This window comes from Myxine glutinosa, unplaced genomic scaffold (genome assembly GCF_964187855.1).
Source record: "Myxine glutinosa unplaced genomic scaffold, kmMyxGlut1.1 SCAFFOLD_1503, whole genome shotgun sequence".
Lineage (NCBI taxonomy): Eukaryota > Metazoa > Chordata > Myxini > Myxiniformes > Myxinidae > Myxine > Myxine glutinosa.
The window spans coordinates 61,627-85,740 of NW_027617598.1; the positions used below are offsets into that span (position 1 = coordinate 61,627).

Genomic DNA, 24,114 nt, shown 5'->3' on the forward strand with positions numbered 1-24,114 from the left:
CACGTTACTATGCCGCATATTGCATAAGGATTGAAACTTTTATCGCGACTAAATTCAAACTGTCCAGGAATTAAGCCAAGATGATGAGATTGCCCGCAATCATTTTTGGGAGGGAATGCTTTCATTTATGGATGGAAATGAAAACCAAAACATTGCTAACAATTTGTTCATTTCTGATGAAGCACATTGTCATCAAGCAAAATACTCGTTTTTGGGCAGCTGAAAACCCAAGAGAAATGCACACGAAACCATTACACAGTCCCAAAGTCAAAGTGTGGTGTGCACTTTCGTCGTTCGGCATCATAGGGCCGTACTTCTTTGATAACGGAAATGCCGTCACTGTTACTGCAGCTCGATATACCGATATGGTTTCTAACTCCCTCTCCAGATAATTAAACAGATTTGCAGACGTGAGCCCAATGATGTGGTTTCAGCAAGATGGTGCAACCTCCCACACCACCAGAGTGTCCATGACTACTGTAAGGGCGCTCTTTCCAAAGCATGTCATTTCCAGAAACGGCGATATTCCATGGCCAGCGAGGTCACCCGATTTGACTGCATGTGATTCCTTTTGTGGTCATATCTAAAGGACAAAGTGTATGTTAACCATCCACAAACTCTTCACTAACATAAGGAAAACATCAGATGTGAAATCGATGATATTGACGTGGCCATGTTGCAGAACGTCATGAATAATTGGCGTCCAAGATTGGAGGAATGTTTCAGATGAAATGGTGCGCATCTCCTCGATGTTCTTTTCCACAAATAAATGGCATGTTATGTGCTACACTTTCTTGTAAGAATTTGTTTTGAAATACCACTTTTTATTACCTTTACAAGAGTGTTAAAAATAACCATATTTCCGGCTCACCCTGTGTGTGTGTGTGTGTGTGTGTATGTATGTATATATATATATATATATATATATATATATATATATATATATTTATATATATATATATATATATATGTATATATATATATATGTATGTATATATATATATATATATATATGTATGTATATATATATATATATATGGATATGTATATATATATATATGTATGTATATATATATATATCTATATATATATATATATATATATATATATATATATATATATATATATATATATATAGATATAGATATATACATATAGATATATACATATATAAAATGTAATTGCACTGTTTTTAATCTTACGGTAAAAAAAATGTCGTTGTTGAATGGGGACCTGCTTTTTTCCATTTTGGCACAAGTTCCGTGTTTTTGATTTAACATTCCTTTGTATAGAATGTTGATCCTTTCCTTTGATCCTGGATCATTCTTCTGACATGCTAATGACAATATGTACAATGAGCCATATACAGTGCTTAAATGTCTGATTTATGCAGGAATTGCTCATCTTTGTACAGCAATGTGGTGCGTGAGATTGAGGGGATTGTGCCCTTTGAGGTAAAAACATGAAACTTGGCACACTTATATTTGCCGATCTAATGAAGGCCCACTTGGAAGTTTCCAAAATAGCTGCCGTAGATCCAAGATGGATTATCCAAAATCACACTGATTATAACTTGTTTCTTTGGCAGGATACATGAACAGCTCCGCTTTGTTGGCTTCAACCTTCAGAAATCCTCCCCAGTTAGCAGGCAGTTTGACTCGAGGTCCGACTCTTCACCGTATTCCCTTCGTACGTTTGCTGGGTGCCGTGGCCTTCATGCTGTCGGGAATATAGTTGTCCTACACAACATCGACCCTATTGACTCCCTCTGCCTCCTGCAACTGGTTTCTGACATAAGGCAAGTAGAAGACTTACATGCTCTGCTTTGTTTCAGCATGTTCACAATTACTGGATCATCAGGGAGTACAACCAGTCGATCCATTTCAGGGTGATCGCCTCGCTCTTCTAAGCTCGACAGTGGGTATACTTTCGACAACAGATGCAAGTTGCCAAACCAAAAGATAGAAGGTGGATATTTCTTATTTTCATGTGGATTGCCCATACTTTCCATGACGAGAACTGAGTACGCCAACCTGCTTTTGGTAGCTGATCAAGACATCTTTCACCTGTGAAATAAATTCACATGGGCTTTAACAGATATTGATCAGAGCACTAGTGGATACTACCATGCCAAGTTTCATGCTTTCACCTCAAAGTGCACAATCCTTTCACCATATTGCTGCACTATCCTCAGCAGCAGATATTTGATAATAAAGCAATGCAGGGTACAGCTCTTTTCGTTGACATTTCTCGGTAGAGATCGGATTATGTCTCGTTCGCCGGTTCTTTGTAACAATAACGAGCAGTAATTATACCAATATGGTTCGTGGAAAACTCAATGGACTAGTGTTACCCAAAGAGCAAAATAACAAGTTGGCAAGACAAGACTGGTTTCAAATTAGTTCATGATGAATAGCCTACCAGGTTTCCATTGACAGTGCATTATGACACGAATTTTGACCAATACATTTCTAAACTCTATGAGGTGTCCGTGTTTATCTTTGATACGATTTCTGAACCTTTGGAAGTGCAGTTGTGCCCCCGTGGGTTTTTTCATTTTTGGATACATAGTCAAGGCTCATGGAAGAGCTAGTCGGACATGATTCAGGTAAGCTGCTTTATTTCATTATTTTTTCACTTTATATCTGCTACACACAGTGACGGATCAACCTGCCTGCCGAACATGAGGATGACAGTTTGTTGCTGGGTCGAGATTCAAAACTAGACAGCTTCGAGACGAGCTTGCATACCTCTAGGCTAGGGTCTAGAGCAGTGGTTCCCAACATTTTCTTGCTGCGACCCGAAATTGGCCAACAACAGGACCTCCCTTTAAAGAAATTCCGGTTCAAAATTTTTTATTCAATGTCTTGAAACACAAGAATGCACATTGAATCACTGATAACCACTTTTTTTTTCTTTTTTTTTGATACAAGATCGAGGCTCGTGTAAGAGCTAACATTGATGACAAAAAAACAAACGGACACATAAAACATAATAAAGGGAGTGGGAGACAAGATGGGGAGAGAGAGGGGGAAGCACACAAGCACAACATTTGAGAGCAGGGACATCAGGAGATCTGTGGGAGGGAGAGGGCTTGGGGGGGAAGAGGCATGGGAAGGGGTGGGGGGGGGGGTGGGGGGGAGAGCGAGGAGGAGAGGTAAAAAAAACACATGGACACTGCTCGCACTTCCAGGAAAGAAGTCTTCATGTCAGAAAAATGGATCTGGGGTGAATTAATGGGGGTAGAAAAGATCAAGGTTTTGGATGGTGGAAGATAAGAGATGGTGGTGAACAGCTGTTTTAAAGACCTGGATGGAGGAGTGGGATTGAAGGGAGTGGGGGAGTTTGTTCCAGAGGTGGGAGAAAAGAGGAATGAAAGAGTGAAGGTGAGCAGAGAGTCTTGATTTTGGCAGTTTCACCAGAAGAGGGTTGCTGGCAGATCTTGTGCAACCTGTAGGTATATTTTGGGGACAGAGCACAGACAGGGCTGGGGGGGGGGGGGGCTAGGCCAGAGAGGAGTCGGTAGAAGACAGAAAGACCACCAACCTGCCTGCGGTGAGTGATGAAAGGCCCTCAGAGTTAGCTTCATCGCGGGAGATTCCAATGATTCTGAAAGCTTTGGTTTCAACAGCGTGAAGCCGAGCTAGGTGTGAGGCAGGAGTACCGGCCCACAGGGGAGAGCAGTATTCCATTGAGCTGCAGATGAAAGCCTTGTATGTGGTGAGAAGCTCAGGTGTGCCAAGGAAGGACTTCGCACGACGGAGGATGCCCAGTCGGCGACTGGCTTTGGAGGGCAGCTTTTTGGAGTGCTGGAATTGTTCAGGTCAGTTTGGTTTTTTCGAAGCTGTCCACGCTCTCCACACTATCGAAGTTAAGTAATTGTTTCCATTTGTATTTTCGTCAAAACTATTTATTTTATGGTGTGTGTACGTATTGTGTGTCCCTAGGAAGATTCTCAGTGTTAATCTTCATACCTATATGAAATATCGTCGGTTAATTCGTGTCGTGTCTTTTGAGGCCTTGTACCTTGTCCGACCTTGAGGCTTTGTTTTTCTCTCAGTGGTCCATCTATTGTGCTCCAACTACTTTCGTTCTCTGTTTTTCCCAGTCTTTTCACCCCATACGTCCTTGTTTAAAATCTCAACTCAAAAACAAAAAAACAAACAAAAAAAAATTTCCTTCTCTGTTCTTATTCGTTGTTCTTATTCGTTCGTTCGTTCTTCGTTCTTCATGTTTCACCCACATTTCCCCAGGTAGTTTTCACTGTTAAACTTTAAAATGTTTAAACTTTCCCCTGAAGTTCTGTATTCTGTCGTGTATTAAAACACCTTTTTCTTCTTCTTCTTCTTTAAAAGGTTGCTTTCGACTTGCTCACCAAATCTATTCATTCCAAAAAAAAATTCCATCTCTTACAGTGCCTCTTTCATACATTCCCTAAACTCTACTGCTCTCCACCCCCCCCCCCCCCCTCCAGCGGCCTCAAACGTATTTTTGACTCGAAGGTCACAAGAAACTCATTTTGCAATAAATGTTCGTTTCCCATTAATCGTACACTTTCCAAAATCCAATCTCACCCCTCCCCTCCAAATCCTCCCCATCACCCATCCCTTTCAAAACTTCCCCCTTGCCCCTTCCCTCCAAATCCTCCCCATCACCCATCCCTTTCAAATCTCCCCCCTTGCCCCTTCCCTCCTAAACTCCCCCCACACCCTTCCCCTCCAAGACTCCCCCTCGCCCCTCCCCGCAAAGACTCCCCCCTCACCCCTCCCCTCCAAATCTCCCCCATCTCCCATCCCTTTCAAATCCCTCCCCTTGTCCCTTCCCTCCTAAACTCCCCCCTAACCCCTCCCCTCATAAACTCCCCCCTCGCCCCTCCCCTTCAAATCTCCCCACCCTCATTTCTTCTCCATTTCCCCCCTCTCACCCCTCCTCCTCAAAGCGTCCTCCCTGCTTCTTCCCCCTTCCAACTCTCACCTCCATCTCCCCAACCTTCTGCCTCGCTCTTCCCCCTCCTCAAATAACACCTCACTGTTCCTCACCCAATCACCATCAAACCTTTTGTCCGCCCCATCCTTCCCTTTCTCCGAGCTATTCTGAAATCTCTGACACACCTCCAACAGCTCTCCCTACCTCTTCCTCCTCTTCCACATCTTACCCTACCCCTCCACCCCCCCTGTTCTGTATCTGATGCCCCCCCCCCCTTCCTCTTCATTAACGGTATGGACCTCAAACATCCGGGGCCTTCGTTCAAACTTAACTGATCTCTCCATACAGGTTGCTTCTGACAAACCAGACGTGATCTGCTTAACAGAAACTTTCCTCCTTCATGATGTCTCTGATTCCTTAGTATCTCTCCAGGGTTACTCCCTCCTCCGGTATGATAGACCTGAGCCTCGTACTGGAGGTGGGGTTGCTATCTTTATTTTAAAAACTCTTTCTCACTCGCCCTGCACTGCCCTCTCTCCACCTCACCCCCAGGAATACCTCTGGCTACGGCTTCCCCTTCGCTCCCACCTCTTGTTCATATGTGTGTTGTACCGTCTACCAAACAGTGATGACTCCATCTACATCTCGCTGTCTGATAATATGGACCAACTTCTATTTACTCATCCCAACTCTCTCTTCCTCATATGTGGTGATTTCAATTGTCACCATGTCAGTTGGCTGGGTGTGGGTTCCCTCTCTCACCAGCCATGGCTCCTCAGCAAAGGACTTCTGCGACTCACTGGGGCTGACACAATCTGTCAATTTCCCGACCTGGATCTCAGTCAACGGAGCATCTTCTCTTCTGGACTTGGTTATGACTAACTTCCCTGAAAATGTCCGCTGCTCTTCTTCTGCTCCAATCGGCTCATCTGATCATGTGCTTGTTAAAGTGGACATCTCTTTGACCATTCTCAGGGAGCCTCCTCAGCGTCGACGAGTCTGGCATTTCACTCAGGCCAACTGGCTCGGTCTTCAAGCAGCCATCAATCATCTGGACTGGTCTCCCATCTCTACCACCTCTGACATCAACTCATCCTGGGAATTCTTCCAAAGTAAATTGCTCTCTCTCATGCACAGATTTATCCCATCTCGTCTTCAGTTGTCATACCCCTCCTACCGTCCATGGTACACGGAATCTTGTGGTGAGGCTGTTGCCCAGAAAAAACTTGCCTTCGTCTCCTGGAAAGCAAATCCAACGGAAGGAAATCTCATTTCCATTCACAAAGCCCGAAACAAGTGTGTGTCCACCCTCAGGAGAGCCAGGAAACAATATCTCTCCGTTCTCAAGACCGAACTCTCTTATCTGTCTCCCTCTTCCAAATCCTGGTGGCGTCTGGTCAAATCTGGTTCTGGTGTTTGTTCCCCCTTCATCCCCTCCCTTACCTCAAACGGCTACACAGCTGACTCCGCACGTGAAAAAGCTGAATGCCTCAACTCTGTGTTTGCCTCTAAATCTTGTGTCCCAAACCCATCCCTCTCTGTACCCACCATACCCAGTCGTACCCAGCTGCTCCTGGACTCTGTGTCCTTTCCTCCTGACAAGGTGGAAAAGTTTCTGTCAACCCTCGACTCTGATTCTGCAACTGGACCTGACGGCATCAGCCCACGGGTCCTAAAATCCTGTTCTTCCGCTCTTTCACTCCCTCTCTCTGTTCTCTTGACCCTCTCTTTTGCTCAAGGTCAACTGCCATCTGCTTGGAAATCAGCCAACATCACCGCTTTACACAAAAAGGGTGCAAAAACTGATCCTTGTAACTACAGACCAATCAGCCTTCTCCCAATTATCAGCAAAGTCATGGAATCCATCGTTGCTTCGGATATGAAATCTTTCCTCTTCTCCAATGGCTTGATCTCTCATCATCAATTTGGTTTCAGACCAGGTCACTCTACTCTGGACATGCTGCTTCTGCTGTCTCAACAATGGATCGAGGTCCTCATGCTAAACAGGAAATTAGAGCTGTCTCCCTTGATATATCACGTGCCTTCGATACGGTCTGGCACCCCGCTCTGCTCACCAAACTCTCCTCCTTTGGTATCCATGGAAATCTCCACGCATGGCTGGCGGACTTCCTCTCTAGTCGTAGTCAACGTGTGGCCCTGAATGGGTTTCTCTCATCTCCTCTTCCTGTTCAGGCTGGAGTTACCCAAGGCAGTGTTCTGGGCCCTGTGCTTTTTCTGGTCTTCATCAATGATCTCTCCAACTCTCTTGAAAATCCTCTCTATCTCTTTGCTGATGACTCCACTCTCTGCCGCTCCATTCCTCATCCCTCCGATCGGCAGTCTGCAGCCTCCTCACTCTCTGCAGACCTGGAAAAAATCACTGACTGGGCAAAGAAGTGGAACATGACTTTCAATCCTGACAAATCTCACTCTCTTACGATGTCTCTCCGAAAAGACCGACTGGACAACCCTCCCATCCACTTTCTGAATAATCCTCTCCAAGAAGTTCTGTCACTCAAGCTTTTGGGTCTCACTATCTGCCATGATCTTTCCTGGGAAAACCACATTTCAAATCTGGCCTCCAAAGCCAGTGGCCGACTGGGCATCCTCCGTCGTGCGAAGTCCTTCCTTGGCACACCTGAGCTCCTCACCACATACAAGGCTTTCATCCGCAGCTCAATGGAATGCTGCTCTCCCCTCTGGGCTGGTGCTCCTGCCTCACACCTAGCTCGTCTTCACGCTGTTGAAACCAAAGCGTTCAGAATCATTGGAATCTCCCGTGATGAAGCTACCTCTGAGGGCCTTTCACTTACTCACCGCAGGCAGGTTGGTGGTCTTTCTGTCTTCTACCGACTCCTCTCCGGCCTTGGTCCTCTAGCTCTCTCTGGGCTCTGTCCCCCAAATATTCCTAAAGGTCGCACAAGATCTGACTACAACCCTCTTATGGTTAAACTGCCAAAATCAAGACTCTCTGCTCACCTTCACTCTTTAATTCCTCTTTTCTCCCACTTCTGGAACAAACTCCCCCACTCCCTTCAATCCCACTCCTCCCTCCAGGTCTTTAAAACAGCTGTTCACCACCATCTCTTATCTTCCCCCATCCAAAACCTTGATCTGTTCTACCCCCGCTAATTTCACCCCAAATCCTCTTTTTTGAAATACCAACTTCTTTCCTGGAAGTCCTTGGTGTCCTTGTGTTTATACTTCTCCCACCCCCCACCCCCCCCCCCCCCTTCCCACGCCGCCTCCCCCCAAGCCCTCTCCCTCCCACACATTCCCGATGTCCCTCATAAATGTTGTGTTTATGTGCTTCCCCTTCTCTCCCCATCTTGTCTACCGCTCCCCTTTTTATACACTTTGTTTGTTTGTCTGTATGATTTGTTTGTGTGATAAATGTTAGCTCTTTCACGAGCCTCGATTATGTATACAAAAAAAAAAAAAAAAAAAAAAGGTTGGAAATGTGGTTTTCCCAGGAAAGATCATGGCAGATAGTGAGACCCAAGAGCTTGAGTGACAGAACTTCTTGGAGAGGATTGTTGTGAAAGTAGATGGGAGGGTTGTCCAGACAGTCTTTTTGGAGAGACATAGTGGAGAGAGAGTAGGAGTAGGAGAGACATAGAGACTTCAATCTTGTTCTTCCCTCCAGGTCTTCAAGTCACTGGTTCACCACCATCTCAGATTGTCCCCAATTCAAATCCATGATTGTTTCTACCCTTGTTAACCCCAACCAAATCCCTCCTACAACCAGACAAGAAAATCTTGCTTCACAAAGATTTGTAGTTGGTCACGGAAGCAGAGCTTTTTCTGCCTCACAAGACAGAACAGGTTTAGCTCGCTGCTGCTCCCAGAACTGTGACCAAGAACTTGAGCAAATTTCCCTCGCGGCACTTTTTTTTTTCCTTGGAGATTAAAGAGTTCTTTCTGGAATCCATCAACACAATTCCCAACTTCTTGGGCGTCCAACTCAAATGGATTTCTCATCCAACTAAAGATCGCCATTTTGTGTCAAGTATCGATCCATCACCGTTTGAAGTCTGGCTAAGTGTTGTTGGAAAATCTCAACCAGGTCTTTGATAGATACCTCTGCAGCGTCTTCAAGAAATTCATTCAGCCCAGGAAATGCTGCAAATTTTCCCTTTGACATATCTTCCCACGAAAGGTGAATGGAAGTTGTGGTTTCACCCCTGTTTGTCTGCCTTTCTGTGAGCAAGATATTGCAAAAAGTAATGGACGGATTCAGACTAAACTTGGTGGATGAGCTGTTTGGGCGACAAGAACAAGCCAATTCGTTTTTGGAGCTCGGATGCAGATCCGGCCTATCAGTGGGATACAAAACTGTTCAGCCTGGCGGAGGTATGCTCTCTCCCGAGCGTCTTTCCAATTGATTTTAGAATGAAGAGATCTTTTTGCCATTATCAACAATGGTCCAATTTCGCCCCTGCATTTCATTGTTCAAGTTCTGGAAAATGTAATTTGAGGAATACAGCTTTGCCAGGCAGACTAATTATAATTAGTGACAGAACTTCTTGACAGTGGCAGTGACTGTCTTGACTTGACAGTGACAGAACAGCTTCAATAATTATTGAAGCGGTCAGCCAATGAGTGATTTTTGTCTCTGAGAGCAACATAACAGGCAAAGGCTTTTTTCCTATGAGAAAGCCAGTGGACTCCTGAGTGCTCGAGTGCTCCCATCCCATTTATTCGCACATAACACGGAACACTCGAGAATTGATTGCCCTCGCCTTGATGAAGTTCACAATTTGGATAATGTCTTTTAGAGCGAAGTTTTGTAAAACTTCTGTAAAATCTTCTGGGTATTTTGTATCCTCGGGGTCATTTGGGTCTTTTGGGTCTTCGGGGTATTTCTTTGGGATATTTTGGGTCTTCAATGTCTTTTCAGTCTTTTGGATCTTTGGGGTATTTTGGGTCTTTGGGGTATTTTGGGTCGTCAGAGTCCTTGGGGCTCTTCTGAATCCTTGGGGGTCTTTTGGGTCCTCTGGGTCAGCGGGTCCTCGGGGTTGTTTGGGTCTTTTGGATCCTCAGGGTCTTTTGGATTTTGGTTGAATCTCTTGTGTCGCCAAGTTATCTCGATGCAAGAAGCAAAGAATGAAGACGACTTCAGGGTTGACCTCTTTTACTCACGTACAACATCCGACTGCCCATCATGACTGGAGCTCGATCAGTACAAGCAGCAGAGAAATCCATCCAGTGAAAGTTTTGCTGCTTGAAAAAAAAAATACTGACCATTTCAAGAATGTCTTGACCAGTTGGGGTGGTGCTAAGTGGCTCACAAAACAGAAATTATTCAAAAATGTCGTCATCTGTTTTGTACCGTACAAACACTATGAGCTGAGGGTTGTCCTCGATATCCACAGATTCATCAATGTGATTCACAAGTCTTCCTGCCTGTTTCAGTCCATGAACAACTCGTTTGAGAATATCTTGTGACATTCTGTCAATTCGTCGTTTGATGATGTTGTTAGAAAGTTGGACCAATTCAAGCTTCTTGGCAATCTCATCAACACAGACAGTCCTGCCCATTGTAAGAGCAGCTGGATGAACAAGATCTTCACCAATATTGAGGCTGGTTGCATCGTGCAATTTTCCAGGTGACCTCAAACGATGCCTTCGTAACTTCTTCCAAAGAAACAGCCCCCGAATTTGACGGAGCATCAAATGTCTTTCAACAGGAATGACCGCACGACGGGATCGTGTGACATCTCACGAGAGCACGCACTTATCTTGCATGGTGTCAGAAGCGGGATACGAACCCACGCCTCCATGAGGAGAGACCAGAATTCCATTCATCGTTCATGGAACATTCATTGGATTCATTCAATCATTAAAACTCCATCCAGAAACATTGTTTCACCCCAATGGGGGGCCGTTAAAAATAACATAACGCTCTTTTTTTTAGAGGCGCATACCGTGCGTACTAACGGGCTTGATTAAACCTTACTATTAATTTTTATTCAACATTGATTAGGTTTTCTGGGTCCCTCATTGTAACAGCCAATGGAAATCTCACGCAACAAACCCAGGCAGTGTATAATCAGCAGAGGCCTCCCCTACAGGTCTGATGTCTTAGGCCCACCAGAAAACCAAGATGGCGGCCATACCATTTCTTCTGGGTGCCATACAATGATCTAAATATAACTGGATTGTCGTGAAAATCATCCACACACACGACTTGTCCCGTAGGTAGGTTTAATATCATTTAGATCTGTGGTAACATCCTGTAAAATACATTCATGCAATAGACATCAGAATCGGGGTATTACATGGGAAAGACCGATAACAATAGGCAAAGCAAGCAAGTCCAGCATATAGGTGCGTACATACTGTTACAGACGCGGCTTTAGATGTTATATTGACCGAGCGGTGGTGTATTTAACCGCGTCCGAACAGTTACTCCCCGATTAAAACCCGATTTCACCCGACGTTGACCAGATCGCCCCACAGATATTCAATCGGGAAATCTCTAAAGCGACCGAAAGAGAATGAAAAAGAAGAAGAAGAAGAATACGGAGGAAGAACAGATTTATTATACACACACAAGCAATGGATGGAAGAAGCAGTAACACAGCGAATCGTTAACTTACACTATTCATTTTTACTTAGCCCCAAGACAACGAGCAGGACAGGACGTTCACACTTACACAGGGGATAATGCAGGCAGGTAGGGCTTGAGGTGGATTGCTTGATAGGGAGGCAAAGTCGGGAGGCCGCAGCTCGCAATTCCTCGCGGTTTTGGCGGGAAACCCTCCGTCGTGTATCCGCTGCGGTAGACGTCACGCGCTGGTTCGGCACACCTGCTCCTCTTCTTGGGGTGGAGCCGTCTCCCTCCTTTCAGCGCGTCTCTCCAAAGCTGGTTTCCTTGCCGAGTACCTCTCCTCTTTGGCTTGGAGCGTTTCGCATCTCACCGCTCCTTTTGGTGCAGCCTCTTTGCTCATCTCCCAGGGTCATCTCTTAAAGCAGTCCCTTACAGTCGCTTTTATCACCTCGAGCGAAATCAAGCCGCCGACTCCGAGGGCACGCCTACCGGGTCGCTCACCGCGGTGTTGATTGGCTGTTAGGGCTGGTTCACTCCTTCCCTCTTATGACGAGGTGGAGACACACCTTTCTTCCCCAACCCTACCTCGTGGCCAATGGTGGTTGAAGAAAACCGCCCAAAATGCGGAAGGCAATTGGAAGGGAGGTTTTGGGGAAATTGGAAGGGCCTACGCTTATTTTGTTCGATACAATGCAAAGTCAATCTAGTGGGAAACACATATTTAGCCTACATGGAATAAGGAAATACACTATTTAAAAGATATATCGTGACCTGCGTGTAAGTTTCATGGAATTAACTAGGACGGCTGCGACCATTATTTACATTACGAGGATGTTACCATACTTTTGTAACGTTCACATTGTAACGTTTCCACATTCGTTACACTGCACCCTCCTTTCTTCAGGCCCGTCCTCGGGCCTATTAAACTTTAACTTAGTGTGACACGTAGGTGTAATTCCCTCTACAATTAACCTGACCCTGAGTGTGACAATCTTAAAACACAAATAAGTATGTCCCCCTATTGCATTGCACCCTGTCTAACAGACTCAAGCCCACAGCTAACCGAATTACGGAATTATTCTCAAACTATACATTTACGGTGGGGAGCATTATTTACAATGACGTGATTTCTTATTTACAACGCAACCCAGGACCTGTGTTTTTTTTTTTTTTTTTTAGGGAACAAGAAAAAGAAATTCCTGTTGGGAGGGAGGAGACAGCACGCATTGCATCGATGCACCAGTACCAATACCACCAAAGCACCCAAAAGCACCAAAAGCACCAAAAGCACCACCCGGTGCGCAGTCACCATGGTTCATAATAAACACAACAAAACAACTGGTGGTGGTCTTCTCTTTCTCTGCTGGGCCGATGTTCTTCCCGACGTCTTCTGGCTTCATGCGGCCTAGTTGGAAATAATAAAAAGCACAACTTGTGTCCATTTTTATTTAGGGCCTCAGGGGCCAACTAAGGGTGGTCCACCTGTTTGGCATAGGTGCCACCTTACCGAGGTCCGCAAGCAAGATTCCCTGGCCACTATGGCCGGTCTCCAACAGAGGTGCCCTGCCCCAGAACCTGGGGTCCATCAAGTGGTACTTGGCCGCAGAACAGCGGTCCATAAAGTGGTACATCAACGCAATGCATGCTGGTTCTGGGAATCTCGGGCGCACAATGGCCACCTCACGCACGCTCCCCTCGGCACCCAATGGCGCACAGGTCATGTGGGAGACAAAAGAAAGACAATTGAGCGAGGGGTAAGGTCACAAGGGTACACGTCAATAAGGCAATGCAAGGCGAATTGCGTACGGAGGGCGAATAGAGAAAGCTCGTCCCTACCGTACGTCACCCCCCGGTCACCTACCCTACCCTTGCCCTTGCCCTTACCCCATATGTACAAAATCTACACATTACCAATTCGTCACTACTGTCACGTCTTCCCCATATTTCCCCTATACCAAATTCGTCACCACAATCCCTCTACTTCAAAATGTGCCATCACCAATTCATCATCAATCCTCATAAGGAGGGAGAGATGGAATTACGCACAATGTCACACCCACGTCATGATGCGTCTCACAATCCAAACATTTGCATCATAAAAAATAATCAAAACATGGCATGGTGTGGAGTACCTGTCACCTCAGGTGAGTGGATGCAGATGGTGCGAGGAGATCCTTCATCCTAACTATCCTCTAAATGACTTTAACACACTTTACACTACCCGGGGTCTCTCCCTGCCAATCCATTGGCCAACTTACACTATGGGTTCTAAAAACCAATTCCCATTGACCAAACTGTGGTGCCTCTCAATTTGGGGTCTCACTCCCCCGATTCATCTCCCGGTGCTCTCGCACAATTTCTGGGCTGCGACGTCTAGCTCTCCCAACAGGTCTACCCACCTGCACACCTCCACCACTGTAGTTGCCACCCGAGCTTACCTAGCTCCTCACCCTAACCTAACTAACTGGGGACAGCCCCTCTCCTGGCTCTGTCACCCCATGGTGCCCTCTGGCACTGGGCTACCCGGGTCCGTCCTCCGGATCCTCGGGCCCCATCCACAACAACTACTACCGGCTCCCAGAGCCCACCTGCGGCCTCACCTGGCCGACATCCTCACAGTGGTGGAGTGCCCAAACCAACTACACACACTAACAGGCTACACGCCCAGCCATTTCCACAACACTAATGCACCCATCCACATACCATTCTGTCACCCGCACCACAGATGCCAATATCCAACCACAATTTACCTGTACCCTCTACCTAACACTTACACTACCCGCCCCGGGTATCCGTGATGGGGGTCCACTCTTCCCCCATTCACACCTTCGCACCATCCACTCCACTCCACAATTTCCACCATTCTCACTCCATGACCATCCATTCCACTACTCCAGATATTCCACACTACCATTTATTCCACACAGCCACATACACCTGTTGTTGCACACCTGTGCCCTCACACCTGGTGCCACCTGCACCCTCCTTTCTTCCTGGACCATTTGGTCAACACAACACGCAATCACCACTACTCCCTCATACACTGCTCCACACACCTGTTCAGTTGCACACCTGTGCAATCACACCTGTTCCATTCTCACCTGTTCAATCCTCACACACACGGCATCATCTCAGCTAACTACTCCCCTCTGAAACTTGCGCTTCCCAGTCGTCCCTTTAAACTATTGCGCTCCCACGTCATTATAATCCACACTAATCTACCTGCGTCCCCACTACAGGTATCAGTCACTAACTAAACTTAACGTTACCTAATGTCATCTTCGCTAGATCCCTACAATTATCCAAGCCCTCCCTGGCTCGGTTGTCATAGCCACCCCATAAACTATTGCGCATTTGCCCCACCTGTGAGGGATGGTGGATTTGCCATCCCTCCACATCGGGGGTCTCTCACTATCAATTTTGTTCGTCCAGATTCCAACCAATTCAAAAATTTTCCATTTACTGCCAATTCTACTCACTTTTCTAAATTTCGTTTTAAATCACTATTACTATCACGATCACCATCATCACAGTCCGCTATATCCTAGCCTCGGTGCGTCATGACATCATTAAACTCGGCTTCGTAAAGCCGAGCAATGAATTCGGGTGGTTTGGTTGCCTGCAGGTTGAATCCGTCCGGCTTTCGGTTCAAGGGAGGTGGTTTGGTTGGACCGAGGCTCCACGCACCATCTCGGCGCGGCACCTTGCGGTCCCGGGCCCGATGGCTCAATCTCCCCCGGTCGGAACCCCGTCCCCACGAGGGGGCACCGTTCCGCCTCCTCCCACTCGCCCTTGAACCGGACCGGTCGCCTCGCCCGACAAAGCCCGGACTCGACCGTGCGGGGCGGGGCCAAGCCCGAATCGGCAACGACGCTTTGAAGAGAAGCGACGCAGCATCGATCCGCGCCGGGCCCTGCATCCAACAAATCACACCGCGCCCCGAGAGCTCGCATCGGCTATCCGTCGCCCTAACCACTACCCCGATTACCGTTGATGCTTTACTTGCATGCTCACAAGCATACGCTACCCCTTTCACCCTCACAAAACCTGGCGTTCCAACGCCGTCCGTACATTCCACCAACGCTCTCCCTGTTACACACCACACCTCTCGTGCACACTTTGGTCCACACCTCTCCTCCGTTACGTCCTCCGTAACACTCACCATGGGCGTGCACTCTTGCATCCACCCACTAACGCGATCACATGGGCTCTCCCACACCCGCGCCATGACCAACTCAGGTGTGCTTCCTCGCACACGTTCCACCACCACCTTACTCTCCGTGTCACACTTCGTACACCCCGACGTGCATTCTCGCTCGCACTCGGTTTCACACTCGCGCTCCGATGTGCCCTCTCGCACCTGCGCCATCACCAACTCACTATTCGTGTCACACTCCGTACACCCCGACGTGCATTCTCGCTCGCACTCGGTTTCACACTCGCGCTCCGATGTGCCCTCTCGCACCTGCGCCATCACCAACTCACTATTCGTGTCACACTCCGTACACCCCGACGTGCATTCTCGCTCGCACTCGGTTTCACACTCGCGCTCCGATGTGCCCTCTCGCACCTGCGCCATCACCAACTCACTATTCGTGTCACTCTCCGTACACCCCGACGTGCATTCTCGCTCGCACTCGGTTTCACACTCGCGCTCCGATGTGCCCTCTCGCACCTGCGCCATCACCAACTCACTATTCGTGTCACACTCCGTACACCCCGACGTGCATTCTCGCTCGCACTCGGTTTCACTCCCACACTTTATAACACACCCACTCGCCGACGCACACTTTTTCCTCCCACGCGTGCCATTTCCACTCACACGGGACCCTTCACCAACGCCCGGATGCTTCCTCGATCCCAAGCGCGCGACAATTCTTTTGTCGCTAAACATCCTTTTACAAAATCTACCCGCACAATATACAGCACGTCTCACCTTCGGGGTTCTTCTTCCTCCCTGCACCAAAACCTGCAAACTTCCATTCGGGTTAAGCACAGCATCGTGATGTGAGCAGGGACTTTGCACATATTCCATTTCTCCCTGCAATTCCCGGGCTACCTCCGTCATCTCTTCAATTTTAATTCCCACTTCCGCTTTTTCTTTACTCACCTCGACGACCGCTGGCTTTAATAAAATTCCGTTTACCTCATCGGTCGCCTGCTTTTCCAAACCCCGTGTCGCGATTTCTACCCCCGTCATTGTACCCGCGCTTTCCTCCGCTTCGCTCAACCAGCGCTTTTCGACCCGCTTTACCTCCTCGTGCACCCCTGGGACCCTTTCGCCCACCATGCGATCCATGGTCTCCCCACATTTTTGCATGCGGTCATCCATTCTGTTGGTTATTGCTTCAATTTGGTTTAACAATCGCTCACCGTCAGCTTCCATTTGGTTTAACAATCGCTCCCTGTTCCTGTCCAAAAGGGCCTCCATTTCAGCCATAATTAATTGCATGTCTTCCACCGTTGGTACAAAGGGCGCGGCAAAATTTGGTGCCGCTGTAACCACGTGCGCGAGAGCGCCATTTTGCGCGCCTGATACCGCCTCAACCACACCTTCTTTACTCTCCTCCACCATTTTCCCCACTTACATTTCCCCGAGGTCCTGGGTCGATTCCACCCTGTCTATCTCTCCCACCGACATCCGATCGCCTTGATTGTCCATGGCGCGATCTCAAAATTCGGGTTTTGCTTTATAAAACAAAATAAATTTCGGCAGCTTGTAATTTTGAGCGCGTTAAGCGCGCTTCGGGTCCGATTTCGGGTCCGATTTCACTCCTCGACACCAATTGTTACTCTAATAGTACAATTGGTGTTCCAAAATTTGGGCCTAACAAATTTAGTCCCAGGTCCGAATCCAACTCCTCGACACCAAATGTTACAGACGCGGCTTTAGATGTTATATTGACCGAGCGGTGGTGTATTTAACCGCGTCCGAACAGTTACTCCCTGATTAAAACCCGATTTCACCCGACGTTGACCAGATCGCCCCACAGATATTCAATCGGGAAATCTCTAAAGCGACCGAAAGAGAATGAAAAAGAAGAAGAAGAAGAATACGGAGGAAGAACAGATTTATTATACACACACAAGCAATGGATGGAAGAAGCAGTAACACAGCGAATCGTTAACTTACACTATTCATTTTTACTTAGCCCCAAGACAACGAGCAGGACAGGACGTTCACACTTACACATGGGATAATGCAGGCAGGTAGGGCTTGAGGTGGATTGCTTGATAGGGAGGCAAAGTCGGGAGGCCGCAGCTCGCAATTCCTCGCGGTTTTGGCGGGAAACCCTCCGTCGTGTATCCGCTGCGGTAGACGTCACGCGCTGGTTCGGCACACCTGCTCCTCTTCTTGGGGTGGAGCCGTCTCCCTCCTTTCAGCGCGTCTCTCCAAAGCTGGTTTCCTTGCCGAGTACCTCTCCTCTTTGGCTTGGAGCGTTTCGCATCTCACCGATCCTCTTGGTGCAGTCTCTTTGCTCATCTCCCAGGGTCATCTCTTAAAGCAGTCCCTTACAGTCGCTTTTATCACCTCGAGCGAAATCAAGCCGCCGACTCCGAGGGCACGCCTACCGGGTCGCTCACCGCGGTGTTGATTGGCTGTTAGGGCTGGTTCACTCCTTCCCTCTTATGATGAGGTGGAGACACGCCTTTCTTCCCCAACCCTACCTCGTGGCCAATGGTGGTTGAAGAAAACCGCCCAAAATGCGGAAGGCAATTGGAAGGGAGGTTTTGGGGAAATTGGAAGGGCCTACGCTTATTTTGTTCGATACAATGCAAAGTCAATCTAGTGGGAAACACATATTTAGCCTACATGGAATAAGGAAATACACTATTTAAAAGATATATCGTGACCTGCGTGTAAGTTTCATGGAATTAACTAGGACGGCTGCGACCATTATTTACATTACGAGGATGTTACCATACTTTTGTAACGTTCACATTGTAACGTTTCCACATTCGTTACAATACCATTCAAGACTACAGGACTATATGTCACAGTAAATGTCGCAGGAGTGGCCTTGCGTCGCGGTTGTCCCGGGTCTTATAGACGCCCCTTTAGTGGGATAAGCGAGCACTCCCGGGTTCACCTTCACCTTCAGTATAATTTCACTACATGGATCACTGGTTTGCTGAAAAAAAACTGAATTAATCGATCGCCATGTTGAAAGTCACAACATGAAAAAGCCCTATAAAAAGTTTATTTAAAAACATGTTCTTGGTACTCCCCACAACATGGAAAAGCCCTATATAATTTTTTTTAAATCACAGTTTATTTAAAAACCTGCTAATCTGTGATGGTTTGGTCACGTTGTTTACTCTGGAACTTTCGGTCGACGGGGAGTCCCAATATGGCGGCCGCATGGCTTCATCAGCAAACGCACTCTCATCCGCCGGTAGTTCTTCCATATTATCGAGCTCAGTGGCCATGGTGGGTGGAGTCAAGCAACGAATGTGGGTGGTGTCCGACAGCGACCCGACCAACGGGTGCAGATTTCAAAAATACCTCAACGACAACAACAACAACAACAACAACCACAACAAGAAGAAGCACACGGAGCTCTTGCAGACTCTCAGGTAAAACATTTTTTGCAGTAAACGAGTCCGCTTTGCCAAAGTAAACCGATAGAAGTGAAAGAAACAGGCGGAGTTCAGACATTTTGTTGAAACCAAATCTTTTCTTTTATTCCCGTCGAAGGCATGGCTCCTGTGGTTTACTTCTGTGCCAGCATACGTGGGGGTCGCCAGCACCGCGTTAAGTACACGGAGCTCGTGCGCCTCCTGAACACGTACGGGCGCGTGCTGAACCCGGAGGTGGGCAGCGTGTCGTTGCAGGAAGCGGGTTTGTTACACGTGCTCTCACTGTATCTCTCTCACCATTCTCGAAGAGTAAGAGTTGAAAGGTACATGTCAATAGTACTTAATACGTAATTAATTAATAGACGTATGTAATTAATAGACACAAAAAGTATGTCACGCACACGCACACACAACTCATCCATAGTAGATACAAAGCTATTACTTTTTAAATGTAACAAATTGCATTTCGATAAAGTTAACTCCGCCCAACGTGCGTCATGATGGCCTGAAGTTCATTTCAAATCGCCATGTTTCACTTGTTGGTACGCTGGCTTAATCTTGCAAATAATATAATTATATTTAGATATTTTCCTTCTAATTCGTTTCAAAATAAGAGATCCTTATTTATATTGTTGCTAATTTTTTTTAAATCCTATTACCATATGCCCCGCCCCCTTCATTCTTATCTCCTCCCACTCATTTCTACACCCCGCCCACCATCCTCCCATCACCTGGTGTTGGCCGAATGGTTAGGGTGATGGGCTTGGGATCCTAAGGTCCTGAGTTTGAATCCCGTTGAATTAACGCCAGGTGGGGATGACTCAGCCTGAAAACCATCCTTCCAAGGTGGCAAAATGAGTACCAGATAACTGGTTATAGAGAGGCATTGCATCAGCAGCAGACGCGCCCACAGATAAATGATGCAACCAGCAGCCAGGTGGCTGCACATGAACCACCCACCACCACCATCCTCCCCAACCATCCTTTTTGCTTTCTTCCCCTTTTACCTTATTACCCCCTTTATCCTATCCGACTATCTATATATATAAAGTAGAGTTGGCCTCTATCTATGATCTCTAAGATCTCGAGAACCCGTGGACGGATTTGCGAGCGGAAAGTACTGTTCGACTCGGGATGGTCCCAGGAATGTCACGGAGACATAAAAATTTAAAAAATTTCGGGTTTTAAAATTAGCGTTAGTTAGTAATTAGCACTAGCAGAAGAGAGAGGGATTCGAAGGGAGGGAGCGCAGCGCTTCTAGCGCTTCTGACTACAGCACACCTTAAAATTAAAAAAACTTCGGGTTTTAAAATTAGTGCGTTACGCGTAATTAGCGCTAGCAGAAGAGGGAGGGAATCTAAGGGAGGGAGCGCAGTGCTCCCTCCAGCGCTTCTGTTAGCGTAATTAGCGTATTTCGGAACGTTAATTTTTCAACTTCATTATTCGGAATCAGTACGTCCCAGAGAACCTTCGTAACGTTAATTTTTCAACTTCATCCGATTGACATGGGACCAACGGCATGTGACAAAGAGTGAAACATACAGGCTACATTTATTTGACGACAATGAGTTCCGACTTCCGACCTCGGTGGGATGACAGGCTGAGTCAACCCCCCTGGTGTGAAGGGGGAGGAGGAGGGGAGGGGGAAGAGAAGGGGAGGGGAACGAGGGGGAAGGGGATGGGAGGGGGGGAGGGGGAAGGGGGAGGGGGAGGGGGAAAGGGGGAGGGGAGGGGGGGAGGGGGAGGGGGAGGGGAGGGGCCCTTCTTCCCCTGGGCACCCCCGCACCCTTCCCTCCCCCCTTCCCCTCCCCCCTCCCCCCCCTTCCCCCTCCCCCCCCATTCCCCTCCCCTCCTCTTCCCCCTCCCCTCCTCCTCCCCCGCTTCCCCCTCCCCCCCCTCCCCCCCGTTCCCCTCCCCTCCTCTTCCCCCTCCCCTCCTCCTCCCACTCCCGTGCAAAGCCGGGTACCTCTGCTAGTATTAAATAAAGCAAATCTGTGTGCGTTTACGTACATCCGAAAATCATAGAAAAATCGCATCCGAGTCCGAAGGAAGCGGTTCAGATTGGCCATTTGTGTGCAATCCATGCATGTTACAGCACTTCCAGATGCTGACAACTTTAGAACCCTTTAAGGTCACAGGGGTCAAACGGGGAATCGACTTCACTCTCGTTCGATTTTGAATCGACCTTACGTAAAGGAACCTGAACCTCATAAAGAATCGGTGAGAACATAAGAATTACCCAAGAAACAAAATGACGAATGAAATTGCTCTAATGATGTCAATGTCTGTCACTTGCTCAAAGGATTTTCTTCTTCCGCAGAAGCCATCGGGACCCTTCTAGGAGACAAAAAGATCCATGACAGGGACGTGCAGTGGCTGGAGGAAGCTGATGGTGAGGCCGTCTTGACTTCCTCAATTTTAAAAATGGTTTCCCAGGTCTTTTAAAGCATGTAAAGATTAACTGATCAGGTTTTGGGGTCAAAGGTCAAAGTCCTAATAGGTCTATAACTTGAGAATGGCTGAAGTGATCTAATTCAAACTTTGGACAGGTATGTATAATGATGTAAAGATTAACTGATTCTAATTTGGGGCCAAGAGGTCAAAGGTCAAAGTCTGTTATTGGTCTATAACTGAGAATGGCTGAAAGTGGTCCAATTCAAACTTGGTACAGGTATGTATAATGATGTAAAGATTAACTGATTAGATTTTGGGGTCCTGAGGTCAAAGGTCAGAGGTCATGTCAGGTAAAAATGTGATAACTTGTGAACAGCTGAAGGGATTTAAATTAAAACTTGGTACAGGTATGTATAATGATGTAAACATGAACTGATTAAATTTTGGGGTCAAGAAGTCAAAGGTCAGAGGTCATGTCAGGTAAAAATGTGATAACTTGTGAACAGCTGAAGGGATTTAAATTAAAACTTGGTATAGGTATGTATAATGATGTAAACATTAACTGATTTAAATTTTGGGGTCAAGAAGTCAAAGGTCAGAGGTCATGTCAGGTAAAAATGTGATCACTTGTTTAGAGCTGAAGGGATTTAAATTAAAACTTGGTACAGGTATGTATAATGATGTAAATATGAACTGATTAAATTGTGGGGTCAAGAAGTCAAAGGTCAGAGGTCATGTCAGGTAAAAATGTGATAACTCGAGAACAGCTGAAGGGATTTAAAGCAAACTTGGTAAAAGTATTATAATGATGTAATAATGTGGGCGGAGGCATATCGGTCAATGTTGTGACATCGAAGAGTGCCGTTCTAGTTTCTTGTATAGTTTAGAGCTTGCGTGTGATTGTGCACCGTGTGCCATCCAGTGGTCGTGGCCGAGGTCACCCAGCCCTCCTTGGGTGTAGGATACGAGATCGGCCGTGCAGTTGCGATGAAGAAGCCCATCCTCTGCCTGTTCCGACCAGAGACTGGCCTGCGTACGTTGTACAGTTGTGTTATTACTTTTGTTGCAAAACACCAACTTGGAGACATGCATCAAGTGGTTTCTAACAAAACCAGCTTCTAAATGTACGTGAGCTCTCTGTGGAAGTCGTGAATTTCCTGATATATGTACTATGGTGTATACATAGCAGTGTGGGCGTCATTACACGCCATCGTGGCGTCTTTCCAAGGCCACTTCCAATAATGAAAGTAATAACAGCAACATGCTCTCGGCCTCGGGCGTATATTCCCTGACTCGTGAAACACCCTGCAACCCATGCCTACAGAAAACTGACTCTTTCTAATGCCGGCCGCATTTTCATCCAATGTCATCATGTGATTTTGAAAAAATATTCTCCTTGCATAGGTGCCCCTCCGATGTTGAAAGTTTGGTGTCAATCACTCAAGCAGTTGCAGAGAAAACAAATGTAAAAGAGAATAAAGGCGAAAAAGTGAGGGTGTCGGAAAAAAAAGGTCAGGGCCTCGGCCGACATTCCACAACATGATTCAGGATGATTGTGGCCACCTATTATTAATACAGTAATAATAATGACTCTGATCCGCCTGGATACTCCTAGAGGGAGCGGGTGTTTCCCCGTCTCGTTACTTCTGCCACCGAAGATCGACGGAAGGTTAATATGTTTTCACCCTCGTCTGTCTGTCTTTCTGTTTGTGAGCAGGATCTCTCAAAAAGTTATATACTGATCCGGACGAAATTTATTTGACATGTTGAGTGTGTGACAAGGATGAAGTGATTTGATTTTGGTGAAAATCCGGATACGATAATTTTTTTAATGATTATTTACCATTGAGAAATAGGGCCAAAAACGATACATAGCACCATATCTCAAAAAGTTGTGGACGGGTTATGACAAAACTTGGTGGACGAGTTGGTTCGGTGACAAGAATAAGGCGGTAAGATTTTGGTTCAGGCCCGAAGCCAGATCCGGCCTATCGGTGGGATACAAAACGCAAACCATTCAGCCCGGCGGAGAAATGCATTCTACGGAGCACCATTCTAGTTCAAAATGTTATCCAGCAACTCCTCAAATTGCCACCAAAAGTAAAACAAAGTGTACCCCTCGTATCTGGTGCATGCATGCACAGTGCTATCTCTCGCCCCCCCCCCCCACCCCCCACCACTCCCAACCAATACAATTTGTTCATTTAATTTTTATTTCTCTGGTCAGAATTATGTTTTCCTTAATTTATTTGCAATGGCTCAACGTACCAGTGTCGGTGATAAAATGTAAATTTGTTTGAGGATTCAACACCAAAAGTGCTGTTTCTTATGTTCCTCATCATGGAATGTGACTTCACCACTTACCAGGGTACTAGGAAATTATGACTAAAAAGAAGGCAAGAGTGAATGACAATACTATATTTGCAATAACCTCGCATCCTGGATGACCATTTGTCGTGCAGATCTCTCAGCCATGGTCCGAGGGGCACACGACGGAAGCAACATCATCGTGAGGGATTATGGCGATGACGATCTGGCCGAGATCCTCCGAGAATTCTTCAAACCGTACCTGGAAAACTAAATTCTCACTTTATAGACTGGAACTTTTGAAACCTGCTGTGCTTAAATATCGGTGTGAAATAAAATGAAAATTCTCCAGC

General features: G+C 46.8%; 1 protein-coding gene and 1 long non-coding RNA gene across 3 annotated transcripts; both read left to right on the forward strand.

Annotated features, from left to right (window-relative positions):
• The first annotated feature begins 1,182 nt into the window (after positions 1–1,182).
• On the forward strand, positions 1,183–12,817 carry LOC144889183 (uncharacterized). The gene is made up of 2 exons (XR_013621636.1): positions 1,183–1,798; positions 12,659–12,817. It is a non-coding gene; the product is annotated as an uncharacterized LOC144889183 (long non-coding RNA).
• Positions 12,818–18,816: 5,999 nt separating this feature from the next.
• Positions 18,817–24,114, forward strand: LOC144889185 (5-hydroxymethyl-dUMP N-hydrolase-like). Of its 2 annotated transcripts, none has more exons than XM_078769161.1 (5): positions 18,817–19,057; positions 19,179–19,322; positions 21,381–21,452; positions 22,377–22,578; positions 23,917–24,114. In XM_078769161.1, exons 1-4 carry the CDS (start codon positions 18,832–18,834, stop codon positions 22,574–22,576), a joined length of 642 nt encoding a protein of 213 aa, XP_078625287.1. In that variant the 5' UTR covers positions 18,817–18,831; the 3' UTR covers positions 22,577–22,578; positions 23,917–24,114. The 2 variants fall into 2 exon arrangements, with proteins under 2 accessions (XP_078625287.1, XP_078625286.1); XM_078769160.1 differs by having other exon boundaries at positions 22,377–22,487.

Excerpts from the sequence above, each read along its gene's own strand:
- LOC144889185 (XM_078769160.1), top strand. The coding sequence starts at position 18,832 with ATGGCGGCCGCATGGCTTCATCAGCAAACGCACTCTCATCCGCCGGTA. Across the intron at positions 21,453-22,376 it reads GTGGCTGGAGGAAGCTGATG|TGGTCGTGGCCGAGGTCACC; the intron begins GTGAGGCCGTCT and ends TGTGCCATCCAG. Across the intron at positions 22,488-23,916 it reads CCGACCAGAGACTGGCCTGC|ATCTCTCAGCCATGGTCCGA; the intron begins GTACGTTGTACA and ends TTTGTCGTGCAG.